General features: G+C 34.1%; 1 protein-coding gene and 1 long non-coding RNA gene across 2 annotated transcripts; both read left to right on the top strand.

Moving 5' to 3' along the window:
* The first annotated feature begins 4516 nt into the window (after nucleotides 1-4516).
* On the top strand, nucleotides 4517-8116 carry LOC310739086 (thy-1 membrane glycoprotein). The gene is made up of 4 exons (XM_083564703.1): nucleotides 4517-4662; nucleotides 4938-4977; nucleotides 5411-5776; nucleotides 7613-8116. Exons 1-4 carry the CDS (start codon nucleotides 4642-4644, stop codon nucleotides 7720-7722), a joined length of 537 nt encoding a protein of 178 aa, XP_083420829.1. The 5' UTR covers nucleotides 4517-4641; the 3' UTR covers nucleotides 7723-8116.
* A 1438-nt stretch (nucleotides 8117-9554) lies between these two features.
* Nucleotides 9555-12817, top strand: LOC310739087. The gene is made up of 3 exons (XR_014537235.1): nucleotides 9555-9645; nucleotides 11244-12198; nucleotides 12285-12817. It is a non-coding gene; the product is annotated as an uncharacterized lncRNA (long non-coding RNA).
* Nucleotides 12818-13585: the final 768 nt, after the last annotated feature.

Below are 13585 nucleotides of genomic sequence, written 5' to 3'. Positions count from 1 at the left end.
ACATAATTTACTTAAATGAATAATTGATGAATCCATAATGATCCAGGCACTATAAATGAAATATACTGTAGTTTGATTTAATTTAATGAGACAAGGCAACAGTTTGTATCTCCCCACAACATTGTATGTGCATTGACAGGCCTTATTTCAGAATCCTTTCAAGTGCAAAATGCTTCTTGGCAAATCCACCCCTGTCATTACCATCACACGAGGGGAAATTAACAATTCAAAATAAACCTGCAGAATTAATTTACCCACTATGTGCCTGTGTCTTTTAAAAAAAAGAAAAAAAAAACAGAGCCTTTTTAGACATATCTGAAGCTGAATATTTCCCCATCGGGCAACATAAGATTTAGATTTGAACATTATTAAAGAATAATACAAGACTAAATTAATTTGAAGCGCATTCATATTTCTAACAGACACCCATTCTAGGATTTTACCCAGTTCGGCTTATAGCTGTGAGCTCATGGTTTGAGCTAAAAACCATGAATGCCTTGCATTCAGTAATGGATCATCGTGACAATCATCAACATCGTGACAATGAAGCTATTAAGTTTGAGAAATGTGGTAGACACAAGCTTTCATTTGTGGTGTAATAAGAATGATATGCTATCACACAACTATCACACACACACACACACACACACACACACACACACACACACACACACACACACACACACACACACACACACACACACAAATAAAATATACAAAGACGGAGAACATTCATGTTTTTTAAAAGTGTTTTGCTCTTCTGGCTTCATGCCAATTTCCTCTAAATACCAAAATAGAAAGTCATTTTACTGAAAATAATTATTTATTGAAGCTTACTTTTTTTTTTTTTTACTTTGATTGATAGTGATTAGTAATTTCACTTTTAGTTTCTCCTCTAAAAGCATTTTTGGGGAAAAGGATGGAGGAATAAATAATCTAGTTTATTTATATTAAATAAGTACACCTCTGGCTGTATAGCACATACACATTTTTAACCAGCGGCCCTGACGGACATGTCAGAAAAGTGCACTGCAATATATTAGTTCAAAGAGAGCAATTCTGGAGTTATTTCAATTAAACTTTTATTGCTGTCTCTGATAAGCTACAGGGAATACATACTGGGCAAGAAGGAAATCAGCATCAACCCTGCTTCATTGTTCCATTGTGTGTGTGTGTGTGTGTGTGTGTGTGTGTGTGTGTGTGTGTGTGTGTGTGTGTGTGTGTGTGTGTGTGTGTGTGTGTGTTTGATCACTGGAGGTGGTATAGCATTTGGTTCCATAAAAAGACAAAATAATCAACCTTTAGACATTTGTTAAGAGCAAACAGTGAAACATATGTTACTGTATATGACAACTGTAAATGAATAAAGCTGTTCACAGGACCAGTAGTTCACAGGAGCCATGTTGTTTCCGTTTCAGAAACTCGCACATGGTCAGAATAGCACCAGTTGCACAGTTTCTGATGTACACAGGACGATGTCTTCAGGACACTGACTTACAAAGGTCAGTGCTCCCTGTGACTGTGCGTGCAGATTTGTGCTGCCATTTGTTCGCTTGTTACAAAACTAGTCTTGAAACTTTTTGATACCACCTTGTATATTATATAAATGAGCAAATAAATAAATAACACTATGTATTTCAGATTAAATGTTTTTTATTTATAATTTCCTAAAAATAGCTTTTCCAACATTTTGTTCTACCACCAAACTGTAGAAGATAAATATATTTATTATGCCTCCTAATGCTAGATTAATTTATTATTATTGTTTATTAGTTTATTATTGCTATTATTATTCGTTTTATTAAAAGAGCATTATTAATATAATTATAATAATTTTTTTAATAATCATTGCTATTAATATCAAAACATTTAATTACTTTATGCATATGCATATTGCTGGTGGGTGAATCTAACAAACAATTAGGCTACGTTAATAACTAGAGGTCGACCGATTTTACCGATACCGATAGACAGGCTGGACCGTGCTTGTCGATAACCGATAGTTTTTTCAAATGGATACTGGATTAAAAAACAAACAATCGTCACACTGTATGTAACTGTGGAAATGTAACAAATAACGTAAAAAAAAAAAAAATTAAATAAATAAATACATTTATTAAATCATAAAAATGTACTAAATGACAAACAGGAATATAGACATTTATATTATAATTATATAAATGAATAATTATAATTAATACAATATAAATAATCACTATAAATATATTGCTCTCCATGCATCTCACGTCTAAAAACAAATATCACGTAGCATCAGTGATTCGCCTCTAGAGGCCGCCCTTGTAATGACAGCCGGATGCCAGAAAAGCTATCTTTATTTATTTTTTGCCGATAGCCGATAGTTCCAGCAATCAACTATCTGTACCTCGACCTCTATCAATAGCTAAGGGAAATGTTTGTTTGCAAGCCAGGCTTTATTATCAAATACTGATAAAATATGAGTAAAACATGTATTTAAAATTACATTTTCAAAATATTTCTTTCTCGTTGTTTAGAGGGCCGTTCCAAATAAGGCGGTTGGCTGTAGTTTGGGACCCTGATATAGGATGTTTTAGCATTCAATTTTAAGTAGCGCCACTAACAACAATGGAAGGCAAAACATATATTCATTTGAAACAATCCCACTAATTTCTGACTTATATTTTTAAATAAAGCTAAATAAAATTCCCTCTGAATATCTATCTACACTTTATGGGCAATATAATTCGAAAACCTTTTCCGGCCATTTATACTTCTTCCCCTAACTGTTACACCAAAGTTGGAGGCACACAATTGTAGACTCAAACCAGTTCCAGCATGACTATATCCCTGTGCACAAACTGAGCACTTTGAAGATAACACTGGTGAGCCGTGCATTTGGTACCTGGGCCTTCAGTGGGGACTTACCCGACTTAATCCACCACTTAATACCATCACTATCACATCGCAACTATAAAAAACATCAATACTATACAAAAACACAATATGACAAAGCATGGCATTACAGAGAAAGATGAATTTTGTATATGGAAGGTGAATACCATTTTACAAAAGCAAGAAACCCAGGTAAGACTCCAAACACTACAACCACAAATGTGCCACCAACATCATCTGGAGCAGTTCAGAATACATATTTGTCTAATAACATGACGAAAACATTAAACATGTAAATAAAACAGTACAACCTACTCACCAGAAATGCAGACTCATAATTTGCACCGCTCCTCAGAGGCTTTAATGCAGTGGTACCGCTCGTATTCACTGGTCTGGTAGTGGTGAACAATTTTTTTCCCGGGCTGAGACAAGCTAGCTAGCTTTGGGGTTGGCCGACCTCTTCTCACAATGTCTAGCTTTTCTTTAAAATAAATTTTTAAGTATATCCGAGGCCAAATCAATTTCTCTTAATCCGTAGGCAAAAAACAAAGTCTAACTCAGATGTATTAATGTGTGCAGATCGCTACAGATGTTTTGTTAGCCGAACTTGGCTGTAACAGTTTCCCTCTGACCAACCAATCAGAGGATGGAAACATGCTGATGCTATTCTGGGCCAGCTAGCTGAAATTTTAAATCTAATTGGTTAAAGTAACAGACTTATTAATAATATAGTCTAAGATATAAAGGCCAGCAGAACTGACTTTGACAGCCCTGGGCAGATTAGATTGACATGGCAGCACATAGAAGCTGAAATCTGATTGGACAAAAAACCCAACATCCACATACATGTACTGGAAGCAGTGTAGCCAAGAGAAACGCTACGAAATAAAGGAAATAAATTGATACAATATCATGAAACAAATGTTAGAATTTAGGTTGTAATTGTAGGTCAGTGCTTCTGATAGTGTTTAGACCAGCAGAGAAGGCCTTGCTGGCTCTGACACCCCACCACTGGAATATATGGTTTATATGGGTTGGCGTGGAGGTTCTTGAGTGGCATGCTATAGAGACCTCAACCCTATTGAATGCCTTTGAGAATTGAAACACTGACTGCACCCCAGACTTTCTGACCTTAAATCAGTACCTGACTACTAATGCCCTTGTAGCTGAATGAGCATAAATCTACACAACCACACTCCAAAATCTAGTGGAATATCTTCCCAGAAGAGTGAAAGCTATTATAATAACACATGGAACGGGATGTTCTAAGAGCGCATATAAATCTTATGTTCAGGTGTCAACAAACTTTTGTCTATATATTGTAGGTTGCATAAAATATTTGAACAGTACTATGTGTAGAATGGAAAATAATTGAAAAAGTTTCAATACTTAGATTATTTTTTATTTCTTTGTATTTCATTATTTATTGCTTTACTGTTTAATTCACAATACAACCATTTTAAGGGAAATTTTCACTGTTTAAAAATAAATTCTTTTAATATATGGAATCTGGATACTTGTCCTCACATAACTTGGTGTTTGAACCTCCCAATTTTTATTTCCCTCTTTATTCCCCCCCCCCCGTGCTGGTGTGTTGGTTTGGTCCACTGCAGAGCTGGGTGGGTGTGTCAATTTCTGTACTGCAGCACTGCAGCACAGAAAGTGCCAGACTGATCTGAGATCTGCTGCAAAACACAGCTCTTACATGAATCTGTAGCCCTCTTTCCCTGTCTATTCAGAGCACGGTGCCCTTGGAGGAAAGCTGGAAAGATGAGACTGCTGAAAGGACAGGTTTGGCATGCCAAATATATTTCTCTGTGAATAGATTAGACTGCACATTAGACTGGTTTTGTACCAAATAGATATAAACCACATGAGCTGGTAATTATGCATAGAATTGTGGCATATGTATGGACGTTATGGCCTTAATGCACATGTAAATATTTGACTGTATATTTGCTTGAAAACGTATAATTGTTTCTAACCAGTGTTGTGCTTATGCTTTCATTTCTCCTTTTCAAATTCTTTTTCTATTGGTTTGGTTCTCATTTTTATTAAATATACAGCTAACTACAAACTTGCTTGTATGGAGTGTTACTTGGTCAGGTAAGAGGCTCCTAATTACGCTTTAAAAGCTTTATTAATGTCTCAGATGCTTCCTGAAATATAAAAGCATTATAATAATAAAATAATAATCATAATAATCATAATAATCATAATTTGTCATTAATAATACTCTCAATAATAATGTAAAACAATTTTGTACATAATTGTAAATAATTGTTATTATTATTTTAAGAATATAATTTTAGCTTCTGTTTTTAATAATGGACAAATGTAAATCATACATTATGCAATTTAAAGTAAAATGCATAAAATAAAGAAAGATATAAATAATCTATAGAATGTAAAAGCAGAATATAAACAGTTTATAAATGAAAGTGATTCTAACGAGTTTGCAACTGGATTAACAAAACCTTGCTTTGATTGTTGCTTGAATCTAAAAACCTCATCCTGAGCTGTGATTTTTGCTTTTCAGTTTTAATGAGCTCTATTCTTTCGGATGATAATAATGACGACGACGACGACGACGATGACAATGGTGACGACAAAATGACCGTGTGTCAGGAGGAGGATAATGATCTGAGAGTGACCTGCCCACTGCGGCCTAAACCAAATTACCACACTGAGTTTGAGTTCTCCATGTCCAAGGGCAAAAGAGAGATCATCATTAACACCAATGTGTCAGGGACGATGCCTGAGCCCAGCTTTCGTCATAACACTTATGTGGAAGAATTGGAACCGTATGGGTTCAAACTGACCATGATGCGCTTCACCATTACAGAGAACACAACATTTATGTGCAAAGTGAGCCAGGAAGACAAGAGACTGTTTGTTGACATGGGTAAGCAACTACTTAATGTCAAAGTGAACTGTGAATGTATTTATGTTCTTTTATAATGTATGTATGTTCTGTTATTGTATAGCTGAGAAGAATGATAAACCTCAAGAAAAGTAAATTGCTTATAAGCTATAAAATATGACCTAAGCTATAACATATTTATAGAATATGTGTGTTACAGTATGAGCTATAACAGATTTCGGCATACATTTTTTATTAAGTCTTTCAGTCTGTTTTTTTAGTTGATATTTTGATCAGGGGAACATTGTTTAAAATGTCGCTCCAAAATTTCCAGTAGTTGTTCAGTTTGGTTGAGATCTGGTGACTGTAGGCCATAGCATAGGATATGACTTTCATCCATATCAAACCAGTCAGTGAGCCCCTATGTGGATGTGTGCAGGGTCATGCAGGGTTCAGATCCATACATTTAATACCAAGTCTATACCAATTATATTTAATAGCCAGCTTGTGTGCCTCCATATTTGCATTGACAGGCTGACAGAACAGTGACAAACATTTACTGTGAAATAATGTCATCAAAGAAGTTTTTAATTAATCAATTTAAATAATCATTGTTCAGAAAATGAGCAAGAATTAAACAAATGGCTTACTGAGATTTGTAATATCAACTACTTATCAAATGAATGAAACAACACTGACTGTTCTTTCAGTAAAAAGCTGTCTGCAAGTTTAACCACAAGGCTTAAACATGCAAAAAAAAAAAAAATAAGATATCCCATATCAAGCAACATTATCTATTTGTTTAATCCAGGGGTCCCCAAGCTTTTTTCTGTGAGCCACATAATTCTTTCTTTTTTTATTAGGGGGCCGGTGCAGTCAATAAATTACATGGGCCAAAGGGACTACCAGTATTATTGTATAGATTTTATTATGATTTTAAATATATGTATTATGCCTCCTAATGCAAAATTAGTGTATTATTTTGTTAAGCATATTTAAATACTTTTTAGGAGCTATATATAGCCTATTAAAAAAGCATTTACTTGCTTATGCATCTGCATATGGTTGGAGGGTGAATCTAATAAAAAATAAGGCTATGTTAATAACTAGAGGTCGACCAATAGTGGATTTAACTGATAAAGATCGCTAGGTTGGATCGTACTTGCCAATAACTGATTATTTAACCTAAACAAAATGGATACTGGATAAAAAACAAAGAGCACTCCATGTAAATAGTACTGAACTTTATTTAAAAATAAATAAATAAATAAATAAATAAATAAATAAATAAAACAGTGCTAAATCATGAAAATGTGTTTAAAGTAATAAATATGAATATATTTATTCATACATATAATTAAATAATTAATAAATTATTAATAATAAATATAATATAGCACTCTCCAGGCAGAGCGCTCAGTGATTTGCCTCTAGAGGCCGCTCTAGCAAATACAGCAGACTGAAAGCCGGAAAAACTATCTTTATTTATTTTTTGCCGATAGCCGATCGTTCGAGCAATCAACTATCGGTGCCTCAAACTCTGTTAATAACTAAGGAAAATTTTGGTTTGTAAGACAGCTTTTTTTTAAATCAAATAATGAAGTAAAGTAAAAGATATATATTTAAATTAAATGTTAAAAATATGTCCCTTGCATTGTTAAGAGGGCCGTTCCAAATGTGGGGGCGGGCTCTAATTCTTGCTAAATTCTGATCAGTGGCTTTTTGTGAATATCACTGATATTTTGGACTTGACTTATTTTATTTATTGTTTGCACTGAATGTTTGTACATGTGAAACATCTAATGCATGTGAAAATTTGTGTTAAAAAAAATAGACCGCATACTTTCTGAAAAAGTGTTCCCTCCTTTTACCTTCTAGATGCCCTGCAGCCCTGCTCAGCGATCAGTGTGTTTCTTCAGAGTTACCCCTGGCTGCTGAGTCTACTGCTTCCTTTTTTTTGTATTATTCAGGTGCTGGAGGCCCTTTAAACAGCATTTGGTTTCCCCCTGGCAGTGTGTCAGTGTCATATCAGTGATGAAAACCTGGGAGAAAGATATAAAAACAAGGCTATGTTATTATACTTTCTGTAATCATACAGCACTATTTTAGATATATACAGTGCCAATAGCTGCCTCTATGATGGTGTCTTTTGTCACGTTTGATGCTTCTCAATGCTGCTGAGTTAAATGATTTTGTTCGTGGTGTTCAGATCTAATTTTATTTGTAGCAGCATTTATGTGGTGCATTTAAAACAAATTTCTGGTTAAAGTTACAGGATAAGTAAAACATATTACATAGGTTATAACATGTATGATCTTTACCATACTGTAAGTGTATTTGTTCAAATGAAATGGTTTATGTACTCTGGCTATGCTATTTGAATTTGCGTTTATTATACGTTACAATTTAAAGCCTGATATTATTATATCTGTTATACAGAATGTTTAGAGGCCACCTGTTGTTTTTGTATTTTAAATTCACTGTTCGGCATGCTAAAAAAGCAATTACTAATTATTAATGCTTTGATTATTATTGATTATGTGTTATAATGTTTAGTATTTTTTCTTATTTAATAATGATGAGGATTATGATGATGATAATTATAATAATAATAATAAATATTATTATTATTATTATTATTATTATTATTATTATTATTATTATTATTATTATTATTATTATTATTATTATTATTGGGCCAAGTACTGAATGTTTAAAGACCCTGTTGTTAGTCTACAACATCTTCTACTTCTTGTAAGTATGTTTTGAAATAAGTTGGAAAGTTTTGCACACTGACTGGGGACAGTTTAAAGAAAGCTCTGCCAACACTATTGCCACAATCTTGTCAAATGAGGAAATATGTTTATGGTAACTAAGTGTGTGGTAAGCAAGGATTTGAGTTCGAGTCGAGGCTGGTTTAACCTTTTCTATGCAATTTAGATGTTCTGCTATTTTGTATTTTTTGAGTAGTATTTGAGTATCTTTACTACTCAATCTACATCCTGTATCTAGATATTTTGTCCAAATATATACACTTGGTAGCCATCTTTAGGACCATGATCTAAGGCAGGGGTCACCAACCTTTTTGAAACTGAGAGCTACTTCTTGGGTACCGATTAATGTGAAGGGCTACCAGTTTAATACACTCAGTTTTCAGTTTGATCTGAAATAACAAATTTGCTCAATTTACCTTTTATTATATGTTATTATTAATAATTAATGATATTCATCTATGTGAAGACACTGATCATGTTAATGATTTTTAGAAAAGGCCCACGGGCGACTCATGTGGTCCTCGCTGGCACCATGTTGGTGACCCCTGATCCAAGGCAATGCAACAAATTTCAGCCAGCACATACTGGTCAAAAATTGCAATTACATGCTAAAATGCTTACATCATACATACAGGTGACTGGCATGTTTTGCTCACATCATCTTCACAGTCAGAAAACTACACTCGATTTGGCGGTCAAAACATTGTAAGTAAAACTACAAGCCTAAAGTAATCAAATGGTGCTTGGCCCCTAAATATACTGATTGCAGCTACTTTTATTGTTGTTTTATTACATTTTCTTAGTTTTTTCCTTATAGAGCTTTTCAGTTTACCTTGCATGTTAAAGCTCTTGCATATGTAACAGTAATAAATCTCTATACCAAATGCTGCTTTTACTTTCTGCGTGTTGCTTTTAAATAAAATGCTAACAAGGAGTTGAACCCCATCTGTTAGGAATATTTTGTGTCTTATTCCAGGAAGAAATGCTTTTATTAAAAAAGAATGTAAATCAGGCAGAATAACAAGCACAGCTAGAAAAGTCAGACAGAGCTAAATCCACACCTTTACACATCACCAGCTGGAGAAAAGAAAGTGAAACTGAAGGTTTATTAGACAGAGGGACGAAACTAAACACAAGGTAAGCTCTTTTTTTTCTGTTTCAAGCTTCTTTCACTAAATTACAGCCAATTATATGTTCTTCTCATCCATAATTTTAATTTTACATGCAGTTGAAGAAAAAGACTTTCCAAAAACAAATGCTCATTACATTGGTGCATATTCGTGTTTCTACTATTCTCAATAAATAATCCTCATACCAAAGCGTGTATGTTTACAGGAACGTGTGTTTATGTGTACGTGTATGTGTATGTTTCTACTCCATTCTCAATAAATAATCCTCATACCAAAGCGTGTATGTTTACAGGAACGTGTGTTTATGTGTACGTGTATGTGTATGTTTCTACTCCATTCTCAATAAATAATCCTCATACCAAAGCGTGTATGTTTACAGGAACGTGTGTTTATGTGTATATGTGTATATTCTAGGCAGAGAAAATAATTAATCCTTTATGTACCCACGATAAAACTCACTTTTATCAGAAATGAAAGTGAAGGAATCATTAAGGGATCGTCTCAAAAGTTCATGACAACTATTTAATATTCTAAATAGACCTTCAGAATTAAAAAATAAAATTACAATTAAAATGAAAATCTTGTATGTTGTAATTGAATGTAAAAGGTTTTACAAATTTGTTTGGACAACAAATGCGTAAAAAAAATGGTACACTTCCATGCAATCCATTGTAGGTATGTTTGGTATGTACAGAATGTTTGTATGTATGTAATTACAGTAGGGCCTGAGAGCACTACTAAAATACTTCTATTTTGCATTCTTTTCTAATTCCATTTAATTTCATTGTAAATTATACTATTGGCAGACATTTGTATGAAAAAGAAGGATTTTTATATTGATATACTCTGGTATTTCTTAGTGTCTGGTTTTCTCCATTTTGCTTTAATGACAGCTGCAGCTGAGCTGGTACAACCTTCACGTTTCAGAAGTTTGTTGAAAACTGAAATCTGAACATGAGATTAGGCTCAAGGAGAATCTGACTTTTTGTACAAAGCATTTATCATTACTAACATCACCAAAATGGGACCCACAATAGTGTAGAATCTTAAATATTAATTTTGTAATATTTCAGGCATTTTCTGTCATTATGTTAGTTCTAAATTGAATGTTTATTTTAAATTAATCTGAAAGTAAAGCCACCAAGCATGGTGTGAGGCTGTGTCTTAACACAGAAAACTTAGTAGCCATCTGCAGGACTGTGACCTGACGCTACGCAGCAAATTTCAGCAACACTATAAAGGGATAACATCTAACAGGCAACGTACACTGAACAGACACCCCCAAAATGCACACACAATTTTTTCATATCAGAATTTTTGTCCTCTTTGAACTGTATGTATGTATGTATGTTTGTATGTATGTATGTATGTATGTATGTGGCAGCAGGTCAACACAAAAAAGTCAGTGTCTTAATTACTGTCTAATTAATCACACAAAATATTTAATCCACATCCAGAGTTTAAACAGACCGCTGGTCACGCCATTATTTTGTTCCATTTTGTGGTACTATAAGACTTTCTCATATATAAAAGCTACAATTCCACAGCATGCACAAAATTAACACTTGTGTACAATATTTAATACTTGCTTGTCCTCAGATTTAGAAACTACACTGCAATAATGGCAATTACGTTCAGCGGATGGAAGGCCTGCTGTGAAAACTTTAAGCAGCTGCAACCAGGCCAAACCCCCAAAAAAAGCCATGGCTACACCATGTTCCATGGGACACACAAGAGCAATGCCAGTGCTATAATAACTTCAGGATTCAAGCCTTCAGCTGGGGGAACACTGGGAGTTGGTATCTACTGCAGCAGAGACATTAACAAAGCCATGGCCTACCCAGCATTCTGCCCTTCTACAGATAGAGTAGTGTTCAGGCTGAGGGTGCGAGTGGGAAAGGTCAAGAAAATTCAGAGTCAGCTCATGCAAACCACGTGGCATCAGCATGGATATGACACGGCCTGGCTGCCCGCCAGTGAGTTTGGCTATGAGGAAGATTGTGTGTGGGACCCAAAACGAGTTACGGTTGTAGAAATTGAATACTGTGGTGATGCCGCCTTGAAGACTTCTTTGGAGAATCTCATAAAGCAGCAAACAAATAGATCAGGGCAAGGGGCAAGTGGGTCACAAGGGAATCTTTGTAAGAGCTGTGGCATGCAAACCCAGAACATGCACACTGTGCAGAAGTGCTGGGTCTGTAAGGAATCCATATGTGCCTTCATGAATAAGCATGTATGCTCTAAGAAGTAACATACACTCTTTCTCCTCTTTGACTCACTGATAACTGACTTATTTAACATACAACATAATGCTTTATATCATAATGTCTATATATTTCAGTAGACAAGAACTTAGGAGAAGGTCATTTGTAATTCCAAGAATTGAGTTCTGGTTTCTTGGTTTCTATGTTCTTATCCGAAAATGTTATATGTTTTGCTCTGTAGTGTCTCTCTCTTAGATTGCATTCTGTTGTTCTGTTGTCTGTAATGATGCTTTGAAATGTTCTGTATTGTTAAATGTGTTAAAAAGGAAATACATACATATGTATATACTGTTAGAGTATATATATATATATATATATATATATATATATATATATATATATATATATATATATATATATATATATATATATATATTGTTAGAAATCATATATGTGGCAAATAAAAGTACACAACATTATGAAATTCTCTGTGTCTTTTATTATTTAGCTTTAAAAGAATAGCATTTCTCTTAGTAACAAGGCTGGCCTTGGACAATATGCTGCCCTAGGAAAGATTTTACCTGGTGCCCCTTGCCTCACAGCCCATTCCACCAATAATTATTGTGTTCAAAAATTCACACAGAAACTGTATAGCTTTGTCTTGTTTATTTTTTTTTTATTATTATTATTTTGGAAACACACCCCTCCACACACACAAAGACACACACACTGATAAATAAAATAATAATTATAATTCCAATATAATCCCAATATAATCTATAAATCCAATATAAATCCAATATAATATAAAGATTATAGCAGAAAAAAGAATCGACTTTCTTGCAACATATAAGTAATATTCCAAAAGTTATAAATTTCCAGTAGATGGCAGCAATGTTCTACTAAACTATAGTCCTTTCTAACGTCATCACCACGAATTAAACGTACATATTTAAAGTGAATTTGACTCAAATGTCGCAATTGTAATAAGCCCAATTATATGCAAAGATTACAATAGATTACAAATATATATTTTTCAAAATTCAAAAATACAATAAATCCCCAAATACTACCCAACTGTAGCGTAAAAACACTATTTTACACTTTAAGATCAGGATTTCTAGACTAGGCCAAAATCAAGTGACCTTATCTAGTTTACTTATATAATCATCTCATTGATTACATCACATTACCTCTGTCTTTGTCTCGTTTTTCTTCTTCTTCTTCTCTTATTTTATTCTTCCCTGGGCACCAAAGGGCTTCAAACTTTTTGACATGGTGATAATCTATTAGTAAAAATGTATCACAATCAGGTAACTGATTTATGTGGAAGTGCGGCTGCGCCAGCAATAAAAGTTATGTTTATATGTGACGATAGTTTTTTTTTTTTTTTGGTAATATTTGAAATGTACAATATTAAAGTAGTATTGGTAAAAAATAAAATAGTAAAAAAAAAAAAGAAAAACACTTCTTTTGGCACCCCTACCATTTGGCGGTTCCCTTAGCATTTGCCTGTTCCGCCTATGCCCTGCTTAGTAGTTAATAATGGGACAGAGGTCAACAGAGGCAACTTGTGAAAGAGTTTTCAGCGGCTAAACTGAAAGTGATAAAAGGAACAGAGAAGGGGTGGTGAAGGGGGATGCCACTGCTGGGACCTTGAACAAGGCCCTTAACCCTAAACTGCTCAGTTGTATGATTTGTAAGTTGGTCTGGATAATGGCATCTGCCAAATGACTTAAATGT

Source organism: Silurus aristotelis (assembly GCF_946808225.1).
Source record: "Silurus aristotelis genome assembly, chromosome: 16".
NCBI classification, from domain to species: Eukaryota; Metazoa; Chordata; class Actinopteri; order Siluriformes; family Siluridae; genus Silurus; species Silurus aristotelis.
This window is presented reverse-complemented; position numbering and strand designations above follow the sequence as displayed.